The sequence below is a fragment of the Sporothrix brasiliensis genome (assembly GCF_000820605.1).
Source record: "Sporothrix brasiliensis 5110 chromosome Unknown Cont17, whole genome shotgun sequence".
Lineage (NCBI taxonomy): Eukaryota > Fungi > Ascomycota > Sordariomycetes > Ophiostomatales > Ophiostomataceae > Sporothrix > Sporothrix brasiliensis.
The window spans coordinates 812,670-837,122 of record NW_024467136.1 but is presented as its reverse complement, the minus strand read 5'-3'; the positions used below and the strand labels follow the sequence as shown (position 1 = coordinate 837,122).

Genomic DNA, 24,453 nt, shown 5'->3' with positions numbered 1-24,453 from the left:
GGGGCGTAAAATAGGACACCTGGCATGCCGAAAATGTTCGCAGTTTCAACCCAGATCGAACGAACAGAGTCAACTGGCAATGAGCGAAATGCCGCACCCTTCTCCAAACGGTCGCAAAACGGTGTCTTTGGTGGGTAAGAAACAACGTGTCATGTGAGCGTCGATTGCCGCTGGTGTGAGTCCCGAGAGAACAGAACGTCACAAACACGAGATGACGATGGAAGAGTGGCTACAGCCTCTCTCTTTGTTCACGCGGCCGAGCCACGTTCTGATATTCCTGTCTTAAGGACGGGGTAGCCTTTGGCCGTTTCCTTAGACCGTATCGGTCAGATGACGATCCAAACGAGCCGAAAGGCGCCAGAAAAGGGGAAATCAAAGTGAGAAAGGGGCGAAGGACGGTGAAGCGACTGGAAGACATAGGCTGTTGTAGACTGAGGCACTTGGACGCTCGAGGAACTCTTCCCAGTTCGCACTCCAACACGTGGCAAATGCGTGGCGCGGGAAAATAGCCCGCAACGCGACGATGACGGGAAGAATGACTTTGTTTAATCGTCCGTGGAACAAAGACCCGCGTCGTTTAGATAACATTGCCGATGTTCGCCGACGGATACATGAAGTATTTTTGGGCATGCAGTCTTGCTGGCTCGAGTGAAGCACCGTGAGACGTAAAGTGCGGCCTACAAATTCAAATTATGCCTATGAAACCAAATGAAATAAAAGTAAAATGGCATCAAAGGTACAACGGCCCCTGACTCGGCCGGGAATGGTCCTGCAAACGCTGAAAAGGTCACAAGTCAAAATAAAAAAATAGCAACAAGATACATGACCGAAACCGCAACACCACTTCTCCCTGATCCGGACCGAGAATAAATAAAACAAAGAGATACGCAAAAGATTCGTTTTGACCGCAATCTGGACACTTGGTCACATCTTGACGCCGCGGGCGCTCACCTCACCCTTCTCGCCAATGTTGAGCAGCACGCGGCAGTCTGGACAATACCACTTGGTCGTCCGCGCCGGCACGGCCGTCAAGCCGACACACTCCAGGTGGAACCATTCCTGCTTGCAATTCTAGATAGTTAGCGGTGTGTGGGGGAACGACACCATAAAAAAGGGCAGACGAGCAAAGGTTTACTGGGAGGGAACAATGACGTACATCAACATTATCGCACTGGATCATCGTGCCGAAGCTGACCCGGTTGCAAACGCAGTAGCGCGGCTCGTTGGCATCAATGACGTTGCCGTCATCGTCGACCTCGACCTCGTCGCCGTCCGTCGACTTGCCGCGGCTGTCCCGCCGTTGCTGGTGCGCGTTCGATCCTCGCTTCTTCCGGGGCGCTGCCTTCCGCTGGCCCACGGCGGCGCTACCGCCTGAGCTGGTCCGGCTGACCACGCCCGGTGCGGGTCGTTTGACGCGCTTGCCGCCGCTTGTACCCCCCGTCTGGCGGAAACCGTCTGGGACAGGCGTGTTGTGTGCCGTGCTGGCGCGCCGTGGGCGCTCGGCAGCCAAGGACGGGCCAGGACCGTCAGCATTCGCACCGACATTCGGCGGCGCCGCCGACACGCCGCGCGACGCACGACGCGTCATAGTCGTCGACGGCCCTGCCGTCGTCAGCATCGCACCGGCTGCTGGACCCTCGGTTGTCGGCAGCACCGTGCCCATGATGCCCAAGGCGTTCGTGGGGTTCACGGTGTTGGGTGTCAAGGCCCGTGACGACGACCGGGATGCCCGTAGCGGCACAGCCAGGTCTTCGGACGCATCCTCACCGGCGACCGTACCATTGTGCTGTTGATGCAATGGAAGATCCTTCCGCATCGGCTCCCGCGTCCGTAGTTCTCGAACGGGAGGGTGGATGGGAGTCGTCGACTTGTGCATAGGTGGGTGGATAGGCGTCTCGGCCGGCGGTTTGAGAGGCACCGTCGTCGTCGTCGTAGTGCCATAGCCCGCCACCGACTGGCTCGATGCTCCACTCGAGAGGGGTGATGACATGGTTGTGGACTGTCTCGACTGCGGTGCATTTGCGCTCGCATCTTGCGATGCTGCAGCACCGCCACCGTTTCCCTGGCCCAAAACAGGTGCATGCACGGGCGTCATGGAGAGACGCGCGCGTTGGGGAGCCGGCGTGGCCAGGTTATTGTTGCTGGCATCGTGCGGCGGCGCCGAGCCCGCAGTGTGCTGAGGAATCGGCACTGGCGTCTCCGTTTTGATCCGCTTCTGTAGTTGACGTTGGGACGTGGGTAGCGGTGTCGCTGCTTCGCTTGCCCCAGCATCAACACCCTCCACTGTGTCTGCGACATCCACCGGCCCCTCTCGCTTGCGCTTCCGCGTGGTTGCACTCGTGACTGCTGGTGTGGTGGCTCTTGCAGAGAGGCTGCCTGATCCAGCTGCCGCTGCATCCGGTGTCGCGCTAGGATACGGCGAAAAGATGGCACGCGCTGCTTCCATCATCCTCCGGGTAGACTCCTCCGCCTCTCGCGCAGCGAGCTGGCCCAGGTCGTTCTTCGACTTCTTGGTGTCGTTCAACTTTATGCCCTGGCCCTCTACTTGGTTGTCTTCGCCGGCAAGAGCAGCGTCGGCACTCGAGGCACTCAGTTCCAGCGGCGATTCTGGGATGACACCTTCAAACACACGGCCTTCCGCTTCGGCCCGCTTGCGTGCCTGGTTGAAGGCATCCAGGTTGCGGCCGAGCGCCTTGAGCTCCCTGGCAATCATGGTCTCACTCGGTGACCATTGTGCGTTCTTCTTCATGCGCTTTCTGAGCTTTGCCAGCTCATAGGCCGTCAGCCGCAGCCAGGGCGCATCTGCGCTTCCGATCACGGCATTTTCGGGTGGTGGTTTCAGCCGAGCCAGTGCCGAGCTGGTTGAAATATACGGCTGGCCAGGCACCCGCGACTCGCGCGGCACGCGCACTTTGGGAATCTTGGGTGGGTAGAAGGACGACGAGGACCCGCCGTGGCCCACGCCAACACCCCCGGCGCCTGTCCCCTTAAGGCCCTTGAGCCGAGATTGTGCGGCGGGTGTCGACTTCCGCCGCATCGTGGTGGGCGGCGGCGACTCGTCGTCGGATGATGGTGAGCTGATGTCGCTCTCACCGCTGTAGGATTCGTAATCCAAGTCGTAGGGCGCCAGGACCTCGCCGGGCACCGTGATGCGGGGCACACGTTGCCGCCGCATCCGCTGCTGGCCGTTGCTCTTCTTGGGCTTCGACTGCTGGTTCTGAAGCTGCCGCTGCTCCTGTTCGCGCTGCTGCTGCTGCTGCTGCTGTTTCTGTTGCAGCTGTGCCTGCTGCTGCTGCTCGGCCTCGGGGTAATTCTCCAGCATCGTACGCAGCTTGGCCAGAATGGTTTTGGCACGAAAGTAGTGTCGGTTGACGTTCTCGGCCATCCGCAGAGCTTCTGCGTGGGCATAGACGCGTGCGCTAATGCCCTGGTTGAGGTTGTCGGAGATGTCAGCCCGCAGTTTTGTGGCGGAGGGACGGGTGCCGGCAGGTGTGTTGGGCAGCTGGCCCCAGAGTTCCGTCAGCTTGTGCACATTGGTCGACGCATCGATGTAGGCGTCGTCAAGCTTGCCAATAAGCGTCAGAGACCGTGTCATGTCGGAGGGTAGGTATTCGGTAAAGTCGAGGAAGTCGGTTACGGTTGCCTGGGCGTCCGGGTCTGTCCGCAAGCTGAAGGAGTTCAGTCTATTCCTGCTCATATTTGGACTTGTCATGGGCGGAAACGGCTCCGGGGCAGATGCTTCATGGCTCTGTGCTGCCTCTTCACTGTCTTCGTGGGTAGCCGTCCCCGCAGGAACTGCTGGAGTTGTCGTTGCCGCTGGTGTCACAGGCGGCGGTGACACGCGCGAGGATCTCAGTGGCCGCGGGGTCATTTTGTGCTTGGGCGAGACCCCGCCATCGCCGTCGGCAAGCCCGGCTTCGATTGCAACGCTCATGATGCTCGTTTCGGCGCGTTCTAGGCGTCACCCAGACGTCGGCAAGAAAGTCGGTCTTTTGGTTCTCGAGGGGTATCGTAGTGCGCCTGGTCACGCCCGTCGTTTGGGATCTCAGGTGAGCGTCCGCTTGGAAGTGCAACTCCGCGCTACTGCGCGCTGCCGCGGGACATCTCAAACCAGACAAAGGTAGGCAGCGGTCCGTTGGAAAGAGAAGCTCAGGGGTCTGTGCCGCATACGACGGCCGGGACGCAGAGGAGAGAATATCGAGCGGCGGAGTGTCGTGGATTTGTAAGTCAGTCTACCGTTACGCGTTTCTGCAAGGAGGGTAGGTCGTCACAGATAGCGGGAGTGCGCAGTGTCGAGAAATGCGACGTGATGTTATGTGATGGTATGAGTGAGCGGGATGGGCAAAAGTGAGGTTCCACAGACGGCACGCAGGTAGACTCGTCAGGGCGCGTTTTAGCGTTGTTGAGCAATGTTTGGCGACTGGGCGAACTTGCGCCAGAAATACGCTAGACCTTATTTAGTATAGACTCAGCCTGGCTGCTTCTTCTGCAAAGGAAATTATGTAAGCTTTGAAATAGCTATAAACAGTAATGTATTAAAGCGATTTCATCTAGATAATACGAATTATAGGTTGATGCTATCACCAGTCCGCCTAACGTGCCGTCGAGTCATACTAAATGTTACATGAAGTACAAAACATAAAATCCAAAAGAAAGCCAAAGCCAAGTCATACATCACGGGATACAGATCCTTCAAGTTAATGCCAAATTGCAAGTCCGCCTGCTTAAGAAGAGCAAAACCATGAAAACGAAAAGCAAAAAGAGGAATAAACAATTGAAAAAAAAATCCAAAAAGAGTCATAAACGCATAAAAAACAACAACGGGCCGAAAAGCAAAACCATAGGAAAAGAGGAAAAGGCAACAAAAAAAACAAAAAAACACGAGGAGAACAAGTGGAAACAAAATACCGACACGGCCAGTTCTCCGCAAGACCCTTTCTGCTTCATCGGTCCGGCCTCGTCCATTAGGTGTGGAGTCCGGACACAAAACTATTCCACAAACAAAATAGCCCCCGGCCGTACAGGAAATAAACGAAAAGGGATTGAGGCCGACCGGTCGACAAGGCAGCCGTGCCCCATTCAGATCGATTTCGGGGTTTCGTTTTGGGAAGGTTCCAATTTAGTATTTTTTCCCATCGTGAAGAGGAGCATGGTTACAAGCTTTCGGCAAACCGTCTGATCGAAACCTACGGCTGTGTCGATCTGCCGCAGCTGTTGGCGTTCCTGTCTGTGCGAGTCATTGTAGTGGCTACGCCTCATGCTCAGTCCGTCGAACCATTTTGGCACCCCAAACAGTCTCGGACTCGTCTACTTCGTAGTAGGAGTCATCGCCGACAGTAGTCACTGAAGCATAGGCCGTGAGGGACTTGCATTTTCTAGAGTGCCATGCTTTGGGTCAGTGTACAATGTTCCAATGGGACGGGAATGTGAGATGAAAGAAAACAAAAAGAAAGGATCGAAAATAGGGGATTACGGACAGGTAGCCTTGAATGACGACAGCACCCCAGACTTCAATGTTGTCGTAGACTTCAAAGTGACCATTGACAGTCAGTTTGCCAAAGATCTTGACCTTTCCTCTATTTGTGTGAGTTGTTAGTACGTTTTTGAATGCCATTATCATTGTTCTTTGTCGGCAAATAAGAAAGGGAGTGGACGGTACACATACCCGCAAAAGACATATCCTGCAATGTCCATGTTTCCAAAACACTTGATCTTGTCCCTAGTGCGAGTCAGTCAGGAACAGATGAGCCTTAAAACAACAAAAAAAAAAAAAAAAACAGATTGCTTCATGAGCAAAGTGGTCGACATACTGGCAAGTCACATTGCCACTGACGTCAATGTTGCCGTAGGCCTCGATCTTGTCTCGGACGGAAAAGTCGCCCAGAAAGCTCACGGAACCGCCGCTCTTGACCGAGCCGTCCACCTCCATGGGTCCGTTCAGGTGGATGCTTGTGTTGGACTTGATGCTTCTCTTCTTCTTGATGACGCCGGCATTGGCCGCGCTAGTGTCAATGGTGTGGTCTTGCATATTGTAGTCAACATCGCCGTTGCTGAACGTGAGCATCATCTCGTCGTATTCAGCCTGGGAGATGGTTGGCGCGGCGTGGCCCGGAGGAGAGGGGGATGAATCACCGGGATGAGCTTGGGAAGGGGCTGGCAGAATAAAACGCTTTGTTTTGCTTTTGGGCATGTTACGGTGGTAGGGTAATATAATATTCAGGTGTCGTGGTGTTCTGAATGTGGAATGATAGATAATAATGGAGGAAGTGGCGGGCAGCAGGGGAGCGTTGGGAGTATTTATGTTCAGATGTGGGGGAGCAAAAATGAGAGAGTTTAAAAAAGAATGAGAGAAATAATGGCCGAAATTGAAAGAGTGAGGCAGAGAGTGTGCGAAAATATGCCCAAAGGTGTGAAGTGCCAGTGGTGGTGTTGGAAAAGATCCTTGTCACGAGGTCTGCCTGGTCGTGTAAGTCGAAGTGGTGCCAAATCAGGCAGACGTTGGATGGGGCTATTTAGGCGGTCCGCAGCAAATATCCGCACCAACGCAAGGAACTGCCAGGAAATCAATCAGAATTTCTGAAAAGAAAGATAACACAAAAAAATATGCGGAAGACTCAGGTTAACAAAAAAGGTAAATAAAGATTTATTTGATAGAAGGGGCACGTAAAGGCAAACTGTGTTGGTATGGGCTCCCCTAATATTGTACCCAAAAAGTGAGGCTATTGGAGCTGCAAAAGCAACAATGGAAGGAATCATATACTGCTGGATAGAAGGCAGTGGTTTGAGTATTAATAAAAACTGGGAGTCTGGAATAAATATGGAATGTGTATTGCATTTGCTGATGAGAGCTGCGATGAGAGGGAGAGATGCAGCACAGAAGCTAGGGACAGGGAAGGCATCGTGGTTTATATGGAGACCGGAGCTAGACTAAGCTTCATGGGTGTAGGGGACGTGGACAAAGTGTGAGAGTAGCGGGAAACGGGCACAATGAAAAGCGTGACGTAGAATGCATAAGTATAGCCTTCGTGGTTCTCACGCACGGCAGCTGGAAGCGATGCCAAGGTGCAACCATTAGCTGGGGCAGAGCAATGCAAGAAGAGCTTGGCGAGTAGTCAAAGGAATCGAAAGGACAGTCGGCCTCGCCATATCACTGGTGCCTCAGCTTGTTCCCTTTCTACTTCTTCCATTGTCTTAATTTCTGAATAAAATTAAAACAGAGAGAGAGTTCATTACAACTTTCGTCAGAGCCGCCTATGACCTGATGAATGTCGATATCAAGGACGCGGTGGGTGGTACCGCTGGCCGTGTCGGGCTTTACTGCCTTGTCTTGGGTTATGATGTCCGTATTCGGTCTATTTTCGGATTGATGGGTCATGGGATACTGCAAGCATATTTGAAAGGCCTTATCAAGTCGCCACCAGTAAGACTTGAATACTCGAAGAAGACGAACTGCGTGTGAGTCCCTTCCTTGGGCGCATTTGTGTCTTTCCCAAGGCGGTGCACATCCCGACCGGTGTGTGGAGAGGTCCAAAGTGATTGCATTCGGGGCCGGGACGTGTATGGGGCGGAAATAGAGAACGGACGGGTAGATTTGAGAGGCGGTGAGAAGAATAAGAAAATTATGCTCCAAGAAGACAACAACGATTTCAAGGAACAAGACCAAATTATGGAGACACCAACACCAGAAGGAGGGGGACATGATGGGGTGATTCGAAGAGTGAGTAGCCTCCAGTCATATGGCGAACAGTGAGTAACAGGTCCGCGTTGTAGCCTGGCCTCTAATTTGGGGCAGTGAGGGAACGGAGAGCATCAATCTGAAAAGAAATGGCAAGAAGATGCCCATCGGAGCGGATACGGGGCACGTCGTACCCACATCGATGTCGCTCCTTTGGATTTGAACTGATCCCGCACCTATTTTTTTTTTTTTTTTTTTTTTTTTTTTTTTTTTTTTTTTTTTTTTTTTTTTTTTTGTTCCGTCTTCAACATCGGGTCTGCCTCTTCAGCCTTGGAACACAGCCCATTCCAAGGCAAAGTCGAGCACATTGTGTCAGAGACTTGAGCTCGAGCCAGGCGCCAGCATTACCAGTGGCTGCGAGGAGGCCGTTGGAAACCCAGAAGCAATAAAGAGGCAGACAAAAAGACAAAAAGACCAGTCGTTGTGACAGCAAACAGGGCATGCGGTGTTTGGAAAAGGCGAGCATCATTGTAAGGTGTGGACACCCCTGCATGATGACAGGCTTTCTTTGGAGCTCAGAGCCATCTCCGTGGGTTGGATGATGTATTGGGAACGCCGTTTTGGTGTCACCTCGCCTTGAACTCCGAATGGGTTCGAGGAAGTAATTGAATGGCGACGGCTCAAACGGAAAGACCTGGCTAGGCATTCAATATCAATAATTGCGGACCAATCAAGTGTTAGAGAAAGGGCGGAGCCGCTTGGTCGACCAATCCGAAGCCGCTTTGCGCCCTGAACATTCATGACAAGAGGAAAGAGCCAAGTGTGGAAGGAAAGGGCGATGGGCAGCAAATTCGACTCAGAAAATAAAAGAGGACAAAAAGGGCCAGATTCAGGCCTCCATTATGCTGTACCCCTCTTCTCCAATTGGCTTTCTGTTGCCCGCGCCTCCCGCTTTGCAAGCATATGTTTGCGATTCTGTGCTGTCTTGTACTCTGCGGCCAAAGCTGTCCGCGTGGGTCGACTTCTCTTTTTGTCACATCCCACCATTAGGCAAGCCACTGAGGCAGACCAGGCAGACGGGCCGGAAGGCACTCCACTTTCATCGGCATTCTTGGCATGTTGCAGTTGCGCCCACCCGGTCGCTCTTGCAGCACAAACCATGCCCTTTTCATTTATTTCCTTTTATTGATATTTTTTGACACATGATTCTCGGCCACGCCTTAGGTGGCGGAGCTCGAAATCGTTGATTTGCCTCGTAGACGCCATGGCGAACTGCCCTCCATGAACAACCATTCGAAGCTCGGAAAAGGGCGTTGATACCAAAATAAATATTATGAAAAAAGATAAAGGTTGACCAAGACCACTCGGGGCGCAGCGCCGTCCTATCTCGTGTTCGACGTGGGATGACTTGCCCACGTTGCACTGTGCAGTTGCTCTTTTTACTAGACTCGGGCATGGTCCCCTTGGTATTGTTAATGTCCCGGCGCCATGGGCCGGTCTTGCTTCGTCGGTTGGTCCTGCCGGTCGCCTTTTGCCATTCCGGGTATTTTATTTTGTAATTTTTGTGGGCGACGTAGGATGGACTCGAACCAGAAATTCAGAGCGGGGAATACACAGCGGCCGCCCACCGTGGTACCTTGGAAGTCATGCAAACATCTCCAATGGAATGGACACTGTTGGAGTAAATAATGTAAATTGTGGAGGCCGCCGGACAAAAGTCTAAGCTACGGCAGAGGGCTGAATAATGAAAAGGTCCAGTTCAAAATATGTGAACGACTCCAAGCCCGGGCACGGAGTCGCTTCGAACACAACACATCTTTGATACTTGGCAAAAAGGTGTTCCGCGGGCGACAAAAAGAAATATAGTGTCGGCCTCTCCTGGACGTGCAATCCACAAGTATCCCTTTTACTGGTCAGGATTAGTTTCTCTCAATCCGTCAGCCGCGACAGATTGGGAAAAGCATGGGGCTTCCCAATGAGAATAAGCCAAAGAGAAGAAATGGAACTGAAAGAAGAAGAGACGAGCGCGGCTAGCCGTCCAAGCGGCTGAGAAAAGAACGCCGAGGCTGAAGAGAACATGTTTCTGAGAAAAAGCGCAAAAAGCAAAAAGACTGGGGTTAGAAGGAACGTTCTGGTTGAATGCAAGTGATGAAAACTGCTCTGCCCAGCATCGTTAGTGCCGACATCCATCGCAGCCCTACGAAGCGGCTGCGGGCAAATCAGCGCACGGAAACGTCCTCCTTTCCGGGGTGGCACGGCGCATTTCTCTTTTTCGTCATCTCGTAGGGCAAACATGCATGTCGACAATTGGCGGGGTTTTGTCTATTGTGAAATATTATTGGTACGCGTACGCTGACCGTTACCGACAGTCAAACGCCACATGTGCGGCCGTGACAATCCTCTCAATGAAAGGTGTGTGTCGGCAGGGCATGCTCAAAAAAGACGAGATGAGGTAGCGTGGCTGCAGGCTGCAGACGTTAACAAACCTACAAAATACGACGACCACACCGAAACCGTTTGAGGCTGTGGTGATTTGGATGCAGGCAGCAGGCAGACGAATAATCGTTTCGGCCTGTGCCTGTATGCCGCAGAACGGCTGCTCCCACCGGCCGTCTCGGACGCTTAATAAATAAGTACTGTCTGGGCTCAAGAAAACCTGGTTCGACATTAGACGCGGCAACGTAGCTTGTCTTATACCGGGAACGATGCAAACTGCTTCCGGCTCCGTGCCAGTATCGATGAAACAAGAACAAGGCCGGCGCCCGGGGGGGGGGGCGTCTTAAAACCTTGGGCGCCCGTTAAATGTGTTTGTGGAAGTCAAAGGGATAACTGAGATTGAAATGTCACCGAAAATAACAGGCTACGTTGGCGAGAAGGGCTGCGACGCAACGTTTTTGGCCTAGCAGTCTAGAAGTGGAATTTGTAGCGGGTAAAAGTTCACCAGCAAATGCGGCGTGTATGCATCCAAACGTTAGGTTCCAATAAAAATACAGAATTGTAAAGCAATATTGTGGTAGCCTAAAAACCACAGCTGAAGCAGCTGAAAGTAGGAAGACCTGGACCATGAAACTGAAAATGTCATAAACGAAGAAACAGTTAGAAATAAACCGGCTGTCAAAAGACACTGCCACCCCGAGGCATCCAAAACGCAGCAATTGTAAACGTGACGGGACGGATATAAATATAAATCCAAATTGAGACCGGCAAAACATCCGAAATAAGCCTGCACAGCACTCCAAAGCCCGTGTTCAGACGCCCGAAAGCAATCAAGACAATTAGACGACACGAAGAAGAAAAATCGTGACAGAACGAGGAAAACGACGGCGAGTAGAAGACAAAACGTCTCGCCACCCTGTCGCCTCGTATTTTCAAAGGCCAGTATAGCCGAGACCGACAGCAACAAATAGAGGTGCCACAGCCCAGATGGAAGCAAAAGCGGCAGCACCAACAGCATCAACTCCCGGGATACCATGGAGGCATTGCACAAAGATGTTGGCACCGACAGAGATCGAGGTAGCGACGGCACGCAGGGCGACAGTCCGTCGGTAGCTGGCAGCACTGTGGTTGGGGCCGCTGCTGGCAACGTTAAAAATAAAGTTGCGCGAAAAGAAGCCCGATACAGTGTTGACCACCACCGCGGAGAGGCTCAAAAAGACAGCTGAGAACACCTGGTACAACGAAGGTGGAGGGGATATCGATAGGAGAGTTGGCACACGGGCAGGCTCAACGGTGGCGATCCCCAGAAAGTGTATTACCAGTGTTGCCGGTAGGAAGAAGCGACATGCCTGGACTAGGACAAAGCCATAGATCACTGCGGCAAAGGCATATGGGGCCGTAAAAGCGGTGACGTCGCGGAACATATCCGCGAGAACTTCGCCGAAGTCTTCTTCCTCTAGCTCGTTAGATCCCGCGAAGCCTTCGTAAACTTCGAGCATGATTGTTTCGGCGCCGATGTTCACAGCCTCTGCAAGAAATGCTGACACAAAGGGTACGTTGTAGTAGGAGTTGAGCAAGTAGATCTATGCGAGAGACCCAACCAGGTTAGACACGTTCGAACGAATGAATCGAGTAACAACGCCAAAAACAAAAAAGAAAAAAAAAAAAAGAAAACGAAGGGGAAAGAAACGTACAATCGGTGCACTGGAAAGAGCCTGCAAGGCAGATAGGTTGCCCGCAGATCCCCAGGAAGCGGCTAATCTCAAACTAAAAAGCGTTGCAGTCAGTATGTGATGATATAAGAGGGGCTTCCGTAGAGGACGTGGCCTACATGCGAGCAGCGACAGAGGCAGCAAAGGGCTGGATATGGGTTGGGCCGGCCGTGCTAAAGTACGACGCTTCCGAAATCCACGTCTGCGACCATGCTGTCGCGAGCCAGCGCAGCGCGAGGCGCCCACCGGATGCCAGAAGCGACGATGAGACGGCTATGAATACAATGCCCCGCAATGCCCGGCCTTTGTCTTGCACGGCCTGCGACAGAACACCGGGCAGTGGCCAATGTGGCGAAGCGTTGAAGGCGTCGGCCACCTCGTCGACGACCTTCCTGGCCTTGCGCAGACTCTTGTCGCGCTCCTTCTTGGTCGAAGCAGCGGCTTTCTTGGGCGAGCGGGCCGCAGTCGCCGCCTTGCCACGTGCCTTTTCAGCCCCCTCGACAACAATAGTACCCAGTTCTTTGTCCTCGGCGCTGTCATTGCCGTCGTCATGGCTGGCGCGAGGTTTGTTCTTGGACCGGCCACCCTTCCGCGTCGACTTGGGCGACACGTCCGTCGCGGACGCTGCTTCGGCAGCAGCCTTTTTGCGCGTCGTCGGTGGCGACGGCGTTGCGTCGGTAGCGACCGTGACGGACTCCTCTACGGACTTGGTGCCGGATTTGGACTTTGGGCGCCCCATTGTGTTTTGAACGGACGGGCGGTGATGTAATTAGGTCGCGTGCCGGATGGTGGAAGTCCGATGGAACTAAGCTCTGAATGATGCGGCCTCTCCAGCAATAAGAAAGAATGGGGGAAAATGCCAGGAATCAATTGACCTCAACGATAGAACGAGACAGTGCAAGTGGGAAATTGACCTAGTATTTCGGCTGTTGACAGGGTTTGATGATCTTGAGAGTCGATGATTGCGATTGCGATTGCGACGTGGTGAGTGGGGGAGTCGAGTAGAAATAAGAAACAGTAAGAAACAGAAAAAAGGTGGCAGGGGAGGGGTAGTCAACTACAAGTACTGGTGATCTTTGCTCATCACCAAGGAAAATGTTGTCATGGCGGTTGCCCTGCTAGAGGCAAAGCTGCTGTTTCTGTTTTGTTCTTTTTCGGTCGTAGTCAGGTCTGATCGAGAAACTGAAAGGGAAGGATGCATGGGCTGTGACTGTGTGACGTCGTTTCCGCAGCTCGCTATCCATTCTGGGATAGTGCCCCACTTTTCCCCCGATCCACGATCGCGCCTGCCCATTAAAAGAACCGTGACTGTAGAAATAGTGGGTGGGTGTTTACTGAGCTCTTTTCGCCCTTTCTATGAAAATACCCAATGGCAGCCATACGCTGCACAAGCTGGGCAAGAGCTCATCGCCGAGGTAAACCTCAAGCATTATTACTAGAGAAAGCTACAGAGATCAATTCACCTCAGTTTGTCCTCTTTTGCTGACGGGCCCGCACCGAAAGTCCGTCCCAGCTCTGTGTTCTTAGCTAACGTTATGCTAAGTTCACGCTCTTCGGTGTGGCTTTGTTGGACGGTCGCTCTTTCCTCCTGAGTCCTTCCTTTTGCTCCTTCTTCTTTCCCTCAGATGTGTGAACCTTAGTCTTGCCCTTCTCCTTCCTCTCTTTCCTCTGATCTTCCATTGTAAACATTGTCGTGACCACGCCGCAAACCTGCACAGTCGCATGCTTACGCCGTAATTCGACGCGCTTTTATCTACAGCCATCGATGGAGCGCACATCTCCAGCGTTCGCTCTTTCCATTCTCTATCGCCTGTCAAAGTGTGATGCGCAGTCTCATTGCCGTCCTTTAGTTTGCGCCGGCCGACCGACATCAAATGCGCAGCACAGAACATGAAGCATTGCCATCTACAACGTGCAATGCCATCAACCTCATTAACCTCGTCATCGTCATCATCATCGCACGGCATTCGTCGTCTGATGCAGTCACCGCTGGTTTGTTTGAGTTTGTATTATTTATATTAGTTTTTCTTGTTTTTTTTGGTTGCTATACAACAGCAAATCTGCTCGACACCAAGGCCGACCCTCACTTTAACCTCGTGGGCGAACATCGCTCCAATGGCAAACCATTACAGCGCATTTCCCACTCTTCGGTGCTGAGTTGTCGGGAGGCGGAGCAAATCATTTGCCGATACACATAGCCTTCCTAACATTTAGGTCACTTCGAGAACGCGACAAGGAGGGAAAGAAAGTTAAGTACACGTCGAATCTTATCAGGAGTCGAAAAGGGAATTGTCATCAGTCGTTTATCTTTGTCGCCAACTTCGTTCGTCAGCTTTGGGAGTGGGCTTTGTTCGTTTTTTTTTCGTCTTTTCGTGATTTTCGTGTGGCTTTTGCCATCAAAGAGTCGGTGATCCAGTCCATTGATGATATTGATCATTTATGTTGGGCGCTTTCGGTTATTTCTTCACGCCTCCATGCCAAAAACGCCGTCATCGTCGTCGTCGCTACGAGCGTGCGACCGAGTATCTTCATCGTCACCCATGACGCTGTCGCCACTCCCATTCATCTTCACGTCGTCGACGATGCTTGAGCGACGATAATCACCACGAGTGAAGCTTTCGGGAGCACGGCTGGGAAAGCTATTGATGAAGCTGGTGTCGCCGAGGGGCGTCGCCGATTGGCCGAGATACTGTGCCGGGACTGGGGGGACTGGGGGAACGACCTGTCCCGAGCCTTGCATAGATCCAGGTGTCACAGTATTGGCATTGGCCGCACCGCTGTTGACGCTGCAGCTAAGGAGCTCAACGGCAGCAGCCAGTTCGTTGTCTTCCTGGCCGGTCACATTCTTGCCCGACGAAAGAGGACGCAGGTTGTCCCGGCTGACCTGGCGTTGGTGACCGAATCCGAGGCCGGTGTCCCCGTTCCTAGCTGGCAGCCCAGACTGGTACGAGCGAGCAACGTTGGCAACACCGCCCGGCTGTTCAAAGCGTTGCGAGAAACTCATGTGGCTCAGAGTTGGAGCCTGCTGCGGGGACGGGTATGAGGACAGCGATTCCCTCTTAACACCGTCAATGTTCATACCGCCCTCCATCTGTGCCGGTGGTGGCGTGGTGTCGACGGAGCTGCGACCGTCGTGTTGATAGGAGAATCCAGACGCGGATGGCGACGCAGGGTCCTCTTCGCTAGCAGAGTCACGGGTCGAGTCGGGAGGAGTGACGGCGGCGTTGTCGTCGGCGTCGGCGGTGTTGGTCATGGTCACAAGCACGGATGCGGCCTCGAGTAGTTGGACCTGCTGGTGCTTGGAGATCAAGAGCTTTGAAGTCAAAGCCCATTCTGGGGTGTGCTCCCAACTGGTAACAAAAAAGAAAAGTCAGTTTACTCCTCTCGACACTGCTAACCAAAAACATTTATAGCCGAACTGGTGGCTGCTGCAGAGGTTGGTAACATACAGATGCTTTGATAAGCAGCTGCTGTGCTTGTAGCCCTTGCCACATTTCTCGCAGCGGAGCTCTATGCGGCTGCTTCTGCGGCCCTCCTTCAAAGGTTGGCCATCACTGGTACGCCGAAGCAAAGAAGCAGAGTCGATCTCGCCCTCGGACATATCGACCTCGTCATCGTCGATCGCGCTGCCGTCGGCCGTCAGGAACTTGCGACTGGGTAGGCTCGCAGGAGGCGACGGTAGCGGGAGGCTTCCCATGAGTCCCTTGTTTCCAGCGGCCATCGCCGCTGCCATGGAGGATCCGCGAGAGAAGCCGCTCAAAGAGCTGCTGACAGCATTGGCTCCCGGCTTCGACAATGTGTTCCGGCGGGCATTGATGGCGAGGGCACCGTTCGGCAAGACGTCTGCTTCCTGGATCATGGCGGCCATGGCGGCCACGTTCGTGGCACCCGGGCTTGTCATGCTCTTTCGACGGCCGACACGGTGGCCCGAGTTGAGAGCCGCACCGATAATCGAATGGGATCCGTTTCTAGAGTGCGGCAATCTGCTGGCTAGGCCGTTGGATGCGCTGGAGCTCAGGGCGCCAGCACCATTCGCAACGTTCGACATCGATGGGCGATGGGCCAAAGGCCTCGGGGACGTCTGGATATCCTAATGAAGAAATAACAAACGATATCAGCAAACTGCACAGTGCAGCCGAAGCGAACCTATCCCGGTACAAGTCGACGCCTGATTTCACACCTGAAGACCCTCCTCTTTTGTCTCCACCATTCCGGCAACGGCAGAGTCATCGTCGGCCCCTCTCGCCTCGGTTCTGTTTGCCCCCCAAACTCCCTGTCGCTTCAAAGCCACTTGCTGTCGTCTTCAATTGCTCTTTCTCAATGCCGGAGATTTTTTGGTTCGCCACGGATATGCCAGAGTTGGGAATATGACTAACCTTGGAGGAAGCCATTGCTCGTGTTCAAAATAGTATCGGTCAACAGGTTGACCGATACAAGACGCCCTAAATCTCTCGTCCCTTCCTGGCTGACGGCTGTGTATGGCGTGGGTTGGGGGGAAGAGGGAGAGCGAGCTTGGAGGAGCAAAGTTGCCGGGGGTCTGGTAATCCAAAACGAAGCCAAGCGAGTGTTCAAGCAAAATGCTAAAAGGAACGGCGGAAGATGGTCGGACGTGTCGTCTTTTGGTGATATTGCTTGCGTGTGGAGGTACGGAGAGGATGTCTGTGACGGATTCGGTGTGTGTTGTTGGAAGTGCAGTCCTTCATACAGGTTGTGTGCGTGGTAGTATGGATCCGGGTCGGCCTTTCGGTGACGATAGTGGAGCGTTGGGAGGAGAGGAAAGTGTCGTGATGGGATCGTGGGGAAGAGTAACAAGAAACAATAATGCGTTTGGGAATCTGAATTGATCGTTGAACCAAAAAAAGAAGGAATCAAAAATGTAGTTGAGTCAAGAAACGGGAAACAAGAAACAACAGGAGACGAACAAAAAAAAATATTCTAGCAGTGCATTTCCCAGCGTGCTTGTGCACAGAGTGTGGTGTGTTATGTGGTGGAAGTGGTGTGCGCGCGCGCGCCAAAGCCACCTTTAGACTATGGGGAAGGAACGAGTCACAATGCCAATTCGAACTCGGAAGGGGTGAGGGGTGTGAGAAGTAACAGTGAGGAAAGGAAGGCGCAGACCTAGAAAAGTGACAAAGCCAACTGGCGGCCGGGGAGGGGGGGGGGTTCAAAAGACAAAAGGGACAAAACAAGGCGATACCGATTACAGAGTACGGAGTATTACGACGCACATAGTACGTATGGAATACAGAATACACGCCCCCTTTCCTACCAAGCTAGACTGTATACTGTTCTTTCTGTTTTTGTAGCTGGTGCTCACGGGATGGGACTGCGCTGGGGGAAGCCACGAGACCCCAAATCCTTTATATTTAAATTATTGTCGGTAGTAACGATTCCCTATATCCCCCTCCTTCCGGGCCCAGCGACACAGCCAGAAAGAAAAACGGTACAAATACAGGTTGTTTGCGGTAATGGCCACGCAGCCTAACCGTTGGCCCTAACACTGCAACGCGCAGGAAGGTGTATCTTATAAGGGAGGGCGCATGATGCCCCATCGTTTTAGAACTTTAGATACTTTTCTACTTCGCGCCCAACAAAGGCCAAGGATAAAAATACTGAGTGCGCTTTATCAGGGCTCACCAGAAGCATTCGAACTTTTTTTGTGACAAGTTTGTTATGGTGGGCGACGACGGCGGCGGCTAAGAGTAGGTGGGAGGCCAGGACCTGAGGGAAGAGCAGAGAATAAGATGGAAGGCGCGAATTGCGGTTGTGGCAGTGGTAGTGGCGAAACACGTTCGACGTATTGTCCCTCTTAAGTACTGTTTAAAATCTGGCAGACGTGGCCGGCGCAGATCAGGCGGGAGATTTCGTTTCGATCACAGTGTAAGTCGCCATTCGGGGTACAAGGAAGATACCAATTGCGAGCTGAATGGACCTGGTGCCTTTTGGTGTGGGCGTCTGGAAGGACAGACTGCAAGAAACCACCACACGCCCCTCCTTCGTACAGTCCATACGCACTGTGATCTGGCCAAATGCGTCCCAAATTATCCTGTCCTGAGACTGAGCAAGTGGGGTAAAGCTGAATGGCACTGTATCTCGCACTGTAGGCTAGTCGCAATTCGCACATGGCGACCAAGGGAGGGGAAGGAAGAAGGGGGCGTCGATAGCGAATTACTCTGTGTTGTGTTTTATTATTTTCATTTTCATGTCGCCCAGCGCGCGACTGGGTCAAGTAACATGTAAACGTTGAGACGTTGTAACGCATCCAGCTTCGACGCGATACATGTCATACTGAGTGTACGAATACACACAAGGTGAGAAGTGCTTCAGCCGGCTCCTTCCTTATTTTGCTTGTTTCTTCACTTGACACCCCATTTCCTTATCCTCATCTGCCCCTGGTCGCCCTTTCCCCATAAAAGCGTATTGTTAGCCTCCTATTTTTATCAGGTCCAAAAGAATAACTCCTGGTGCAACGACGCACCGGTGCAGCTTTCCCCTCTTTCTCCTCCTGTGGGCCGCCTTGTTCCTTCCCACCAAAGATGACCTGCAGGCGAACCGATGGCCGAGGCGGAAATAGCGGGCAATCACGACGCACACCAAGAGCTGTGTCTGTCAACTTGCCGGGCCAAGAACGACAACGAAGAGGGGCAAGGGGAAACATAAAAGAGGGGAGGGTTGACCAGCGGACCGTGACCTTGCTTTGCCAGCTTGCATATTGCACAGCGTTTCTGGTGTTGTGTTGGCCATGGAATTGGCCTACTCCACAAAGCATCACACAAAAGGCTCTCACGAACGAGACGTAGAATTAGCCGCCAGCATGAATATTTTGAGATGCGGAGTCGGCCTGGCGAGACCAGATACGGCCTCGTAATAATCAATCGTGGGCCGGAGCTGGCCGGTCGTAATATTACCCTGTCTGGTCGTCAGCAAATAATAGCCAGGGGCGACGGGCGACGAGTGTCGTAACGCTTTGCAAGAAAGGAACACATGGCGCAAATGATCCAGGATGATGACAGGGCTGGCGAAAGGGCAGTAATGGCAGCGAGGGATGACAAAAGACATTCGACAATATCAAAGCCCACTTGCATGTTGTGCCTGATTGCGTTTTACAACCATGCCAAAATAGCTGGCGTCCTGCAAGACGTACAGGTCAGGTCCCAATTTCATTTACGAAGTGGGCCTATCAGCGGCCAAGGACGAGGCATGGCAACAGAGTTATGACGAGACGCCCAAAGAGAACACAACTTGCTCTTGTTTGTCATGCAAGACAAGACAATGGGTATTTCTGTATGTCGCCCCTTGTCGGTTGGCCATGAATAGGCCAAAGAAATCGCTGAGAAAGTTGTCTCACAAAACAAAAATGACATTTTTTCGTCTTTGTTACCGAAGCGTATTTCGTCTTCCCACGCCTTTGTTTTTGGCGCTGCCATTTTTTTTACTTACGAGGAGGCAGAGATTGATGCATAAAAGAGAATGTGTGCAAGCAAGGTCATGATCGGCCAATTAAACCGGATTCCCGGCAATGTACGACGGGACACGCACATTATAGGTCACAAGGTCGCGTTATTTCGAGAAGGCAAAAGTCTGCAGAGAGACAGGGCAACCAAACAGAACACCGGATGCAACCTCAGGTACAGCCATTGGCTCTTTTGAGAAGCAGGACGGGTTGTGGACGAAACGGATAGGACCACCGCATCAAAGTGTTCTACTGGTCAAAAACGGTTAACAGTTTACACTGGTTCTCGAAACAGTGCAACAGGAGGTATTGCTCCATAGTGGCAAAAGGAACAAGAATTGGACGAGGGTTACGTTGTTATTAATTCTGTGATTCTCGAAAAATAAAAGACTTCACACGGCGAAAAGAAAACCGCACAGTACCTAACTCGTATTTCAAAAGACGCATATTTCCGCACCGATCAAGATGGTTCGGCATTTTGACTCCCAGTGCAAATACGGGGTAATACGACCACGCTATTATCCGTCGCGGAAGCATTAACGCAAACAAAACTCCGCTGTCCTTTTCCTGCAACTTGTTGCATAACACCTTCGTTGTAAGTGTACCTATATAAACACAAAACGGGGGCTGCAAATGCACGAAGTCTGTTGTAGCACGCTCAATGATAGGAGATTCGAGACTGGGCGGCCCTCCGGCACTGGATGACAACAGAGGCGAATGACTTGGCGTCTACCAGAAGGATGCATTGGCTGGTTGCGGGCTATATAAAACGTACACACAAGTCCAACCATGGCGTTGGTGGCCTATGCACGGAACTAGCAAGATGGTCCAGATGTTGTCCTCGAAAATACGTCAAACCTGCTTGTGCCCGGCCATGGAAGCATTAGGCATTACCAGACTTCTTACATTCTAGAATATACTTTTTCTGGGTGTGCATTGGCCAGCTGTCTCGGTACCTTGTATCGAAAGGTCCTTTAAAGACGAAACTTGCAGGGAGCGTGAGATGTTCCGTTTCGCACTCATTATAATAATAGAGCAAAGCCTTCGGTGGTGATGGCTCAGCCGATACTGAGCTCCACCAGGCTCCGAAACTGCACAATTCGAAACGCCAGGCAGACACTTAAGGTCACGACGAAATAGCCAAGACAACGTGGCCACATCCCAACAAAAGGGTTTCTCGGAACTTTGTATCACAAAGCCATACTGCCCCATGATCTGGCCAGTTATTGTCGACGACGTCACCTGCTTTGCCAGAAACGGAACGCCCAAAATATCCTAAGAAGTCACAGGAGAGAGCAGTACTTGGTACAGTCATCGTTTTTGTGGGGGCTTGACGACGGAGGCCTTGGATGTAGTTGCATCAAATCGACCGTTTTCGTGTCTTGCATCAGCTGGCCAGAGCCCTCAGCCACTAGACCCAAAATAGGAAATCAGTACGGAATACAGCATTCTAGTCACCGATACACATAAAAAAAATTACAGACCTAGACCTTTGACGACGAAAGACGTATTATCTCTTTTCCGGGGCCTATTCTCCCACAGTTTTACGACATATTGAAACATATCCTGCTCTTCTTATATAAGGCTTCAGAAGAGTCTTTATGGATGCTCATATTGCTCCGGTGCGCGAGGAGCCACTGGGCTACACAATAGTGAAATGCAAGGAGGAAAAAAACCAAGATAGTAGTCTTACAATATGATGCCGTGGAGCACTCCATAGGCCAACGACGACTGCGCCAGCGGGGCTCAGGGGTGGGAGAAGGGTGACGCGAGAACGAGAAATGTAAACGTGCATAAAAATATACAATAAAATAAAATAAAAACGTACGGCGGACAAAGAGCCAGCCGTACGATTTGGGATTTTTCGTGAAGACGAGAGCCACAAAAGAGGAGGCCCCCACCCAGAAACATCCACACGCGGGGGTAAACAAGGAGCTGGAAGATAGAAAAAGGCTCCCCATACAATAGTTGCGGAGGAATGGGCCAGCTGAGGTAATTATTGTTTCGTTTGTCAGATGATTTGGTATTCTGTTATGAGGTCGTCAAGCAAAAGGAATAGGCAACAGGAAGTGAACAAGAGAATGGTAGCTTAGGGTTTGACACGTTTCTTTCTCGTGGGTTATTTTTTGGTTCTATTTTATATTTCACTCTGTAGTCCTCATCCCCACACTGCCGATCCTGGAAATCCTCACGGTAACGCATCTCGCCAGAGTCTTGTGGAAACCTTCAAAAAAAAAAAAAAAAAAAAAACAAGCCAAGCGTTTTTGTCTGTCGCTTGGATCGACGATTGGACGAATGCAGAAGTGGTCTTGGCGAATGGCAGCGCGCTCAGAACAGTGGCACAAAGGAACCCCCTGCTTACAGGCCCCTCTCTGTCTCCTCTTTTTATTTACTAGCCTGGATGTGGTATTCTGTCGAATAAGGAGATTTCGTACAACATTTTAAAATCGGTATCTTGATGTGGGACGAGGGAGGCTGGAGACAGGAGTGATGATGGCGAGATAAGTAACATGCCTCTTTTAGACTTTATGCGAGTATGTAGTTCCGACCACATACCAGTTCGCACACGTATGAGATAAGTTATGATGCTGTGCGCGGTTGTTCTTCTAATGAGTAATACCCGTTGTTAAAGGACCTAGGCCATATCGGCACTGGCATAACCGTGATTCGCCGTGCTTTGCAACTGACAACGACCGTCACGTACCAGCTTCTTTTACTTCTTGCAACCAACCTCACATCGCCCGAACCGCAGTGATCAACGGAGGAACCCTTTTGCAACTTCACAACTTCACAGCCTGCCAATTCGACACAATGTCAATGGACGTCTTCCGTGTCGGCCGTGGTGGCGCCGGCAACTGGTACAGCAAGAAGGACCAAGAAGAGGCCGAAAAGCGGGTATGTTTTGCTCTGGCCCCCTCTGCCCTCTGCCCCCTCCCTCTCACGAACAAGAGTCCACTCTCCACGACCTGTGGTGGAAAGTGGATCCCGAATACCACAGTGACCTGCAGAAGACGCATTTACGACGGCTCTACGAATGTACCAGAGCTGACTATTTGGTCGTTGTACTGTTTGCTGACTGCGGTTTCTTCTTGTACCAATCAGGATGTCGAAGCTCAGGCGAATACAGCCGGGACCGAAGCTGCTACGTCCCAACCGCCGGTTGCTCCCCGGCCGCAGCAGACGCCATACACGCGAGGCGGACGGGGTGGTGCTGGCAACTTTTACGACTCGGCGGCCGTTGCTGCGGCCGAGCGGGACGAGGCTGTCGAGGCTGCACGTGTACAGGCGACAACGACCAAAAGTACGGTCCCCGCATCGGCCGATTCACCCGCTCTCGTAACACCGTCGTCAGCCCGCCCACGGCCTGGTCTGTCCGGGCGTGGTGGAGCAGGCAACTGGGCGGCGTCGGCCGCGGCCGCTGCTGACCTTGAGGAGGAGCAGAAACGCAAAGAGGCTGCTATTGCGGCCCAGATCCAACAAGATGTTGAGGCTGGTCTGGCCATGCCGCCCAAGGCGTACCACCAGACACCGGTGACACGCGACCGGGAGAAGTAAGGGTGCGGAGGACGTCTTGTCCATGTATTTTCTTTGTGTATGATACCAGCAAAGGTTATTCTTCGACATTGCAAGCCGTCGACTTTGGATTGGCTAGAATAGATCCTATGGGCACCGGGAACCATGAAACGAAGCTAAATGTTTGCGTGTTTTGAAGGCATAAAAAGAGAGAAAAAAACACCATGTCAAGTCCAAAGGGCCGCCAAGCATGTGTATGAATGGAATAATAAATATAAATAGGCAAATGCACGCCAGGAACGCCAAACCCCCCATATCCCAAGTAACGTTTTGTAGAGTCCGACTTGCGCAAAGGAGATCGAGAGGAAAAGAGGCGATAAAGAAAAGGAGGGAGAGAGGAAACAAATCGTAAACCGCTCGTTTCGGTCTGATGTTCTTGTCGACAGAGGCCAAGGATGCGCTGCTTCCGCATTGGTCTCTCCGCTTAGTCCATGTCCATCTCGTCGTCGTCCTCGTCGAAGTCGTCGTCGCCAGCATCCTCGTCGACCAGCGCCGACGAGTTGCCGACGTCTTCCTCGGCCAGCTCCACCCGTCCATCGGCCGTGATGCGTTGCCGCACCACTCTCCGTGCCGCCGTCTTGCTCTTGACGCCGTCGGTCGTGTCCACCTCCAGGTCCTCGAGCTCCACGTCCACGTCCACTCCTGCCTCCCGCAGCGCCGCCAGCTTCTTGGCCTCTGCCGCCGCGCGCAGCTTGGGGTGCAGGGGTCGCTGCGGCCGCGGCATAAGCAGATGGCCGTGCTCGGCCACCAGCTTGCGCGCCGCCAGGAGCTCGCGCTTGCGGTTGCCGGCCATGCGGCGCTTGTAGAAGTGGCGCTCGCGGCGGGCGCGGATTTCGGCAATCTGGTCCATGGCGGCCAGAGTCTTGGCGGCGAGCTCGCGGTTGTAGCGGACGGGAACGTTGCGGCGGGCGGCGAACAGCAGAGTCGAGTCGACAACCATCTCCTTGCCCGAGGCCTTGCGGAAGGCCTTGGTCCACTTGAGCTTGCGCGGGTTGCGCTTCATCTTAAACTGGGCAGGGGGAATGACACATGTCAGCATGCTGCTCTTATTCGCTGAAAGATCTGGCTCGGTTTTCCTCGTCTCTCCCTCTCCGCATGGATCTCCATCACATGGATCCCAACTTACGTTCTTGTGGCATTTGCTCCGGCAGAAACGGAATGTCTTGCTGTCGTTCCGCACGAACATAATACCCTTGCCTGGGTACGTTGGCCTGTATCCAAACACAGTCAGTCTTCTGGCTCTTCGTATCATTTTATGTCGTCCGCCAACGTATCGTATCGTCGTATGCGCAACATCGTCGAAAGGCAGGATGTGGTCGGCTCTTACCGAGAGCAAAAGTAGCACGTTTCGACTCTGGTAGAAATAAAGTTAGCAACAGGTCTCGTTACTCTAAAGAGCATAAAATGAACAAAAGCATACCTCATCTTGACGGTGTATGAAACTCGAAACGTCTATGTGTGGTTGCTTGCCGACAGGCTGTGTGTCGTCTTGTCAAAGGGTCGAAGGGAAAAGACGTCGCTAACAAACGCAGGAAAAAAAGGCGGCGAACGGCCAGTCTCGGTTTTTTGCCAATTTTTTTGATGGTACTTCAAAAAATCTCTTT

General features: G+C 52.4%; 6 protein-coding genes across 6 annotated transcripts; 1 reads left to right on the top strand and 5 right to left on the bottom strand.

Moving 5' to 3' along the window:
• Window positions 1-924: 924 nt before the first annotated feature.
• Window positions 925-3,934, bottom strand: SPBR_02290 (uncharacterized protein; the record flags this gene model as incomplete). The annotated part of the gene is made up of 2 exons (XM_040760593.1): window positions 925-1,071; window positions 1,157-3,934. 2 exons carry the CDS (start codon window positions 3,932-3,934, stop codon window positions 925-927), a joined length of 2,925 nt encoding a protein of 974 aa, XP_040620227.1.
• A 1,314-nt stretch (window positions 3,935-5,248) lies between these two features.
• On the bottom strand, window positions 5,249-6,067 carry SPBR_03156 (uncharacterized protein; the record flags this gene model as incomplete). Its single annotated transcript, XM_040761459.1, has 4 exons — window positions 5,249-5,375; window positions 5,478-5,576; window positions 5,666-5,719; window positions 5,811-6,067. The coding sequence occupies 4 exons, from the start codon at window positions 6,065-6,067 to the stop codon at window positions 5,249-5,251; spliced, it is 537 nt and encodes a 178-aa protein (XP_040620226.1).
• Window positions 6,068-11,043: 4,976 nt separating this feature from the next.
• On the bottom strand, window positions 11,044-12,562 carry SPBR_02746 (uncharacterized protein; the record flags this gene model as incomplete). The annotated part of the gene is made up of 3 exons (XM_040761049.1): window positions 11,044-11,694; window positions 11,806-11,878; window positions 11,943-12,562. The coding sequence occupies 3 exons, from the start codon at window positions 12,560-12,562 to the stop codon at window positions 11,044-11,046; spliced, it is 1,344 nt and encodes a 447-aa protein (XP_040620225.1).
• A 1,725-nt stretch (window positions 12,563-14,287) lies between these two features.
• Window positions 14,288-15,871, bottom strand: SPBR_02716 (c2h2 finger domain containing protein; the record flags this gene model as incomplete). Its single annotated transcript, XM_040761019.1, has 2 exons — window positions 14,288-15,173; window positions 15,273-15,871. The coding sequence occupies 2 exons, from the start codon at window positions 15,869-15,871 to the stop codon at window positions 14,288-14,290; spliced, it is 1,485 nt and encodes a 494-aa protein (XP_040620224.1).
• Window positions 15,872-22,087: 6,216 nt separating this feature from the next.
• Window positions 22,088-22,831, top strand: SPBR_03198 (uncharacterized protein; the record flags this gene model as incomplete). The annotated part of the gene is made up of 2 exons (XM_040761501.1): window positions 22,088-22,171; window positions 22,379-22,831. The coding sequence occupies 2 exons, from the start codon at window positions 22,088-22,090 to the stop codon at window positions 22,829-22,831; spliced, it is 537 nt and encodes a 178-aa protein (XP_040620223.1).
• Window positions 22,832-23,273: 442 nt separating this feature from the next.
• On the bottom strand, window positions 23,274-24,274 carry SPBR_03047 (large subunit ribosomal protein L24e; the record flags this gene model as incomplete). The annotated part of the gene is made up of 3 exons (XM_040761350.1): window positions 23,274-23,858; window positions 23,976-24,060; window positions 24,270-24,274. 3 exons carry the CDS (start codon window positions 24,272-24,274, stop codon window positions 23,274-23,276), a joined length of 675 nt encoding a protein of 224 aa, XP_040620222.1.
• Window positions 24,275-24,453: the final 179 nt, after the last annotated feature.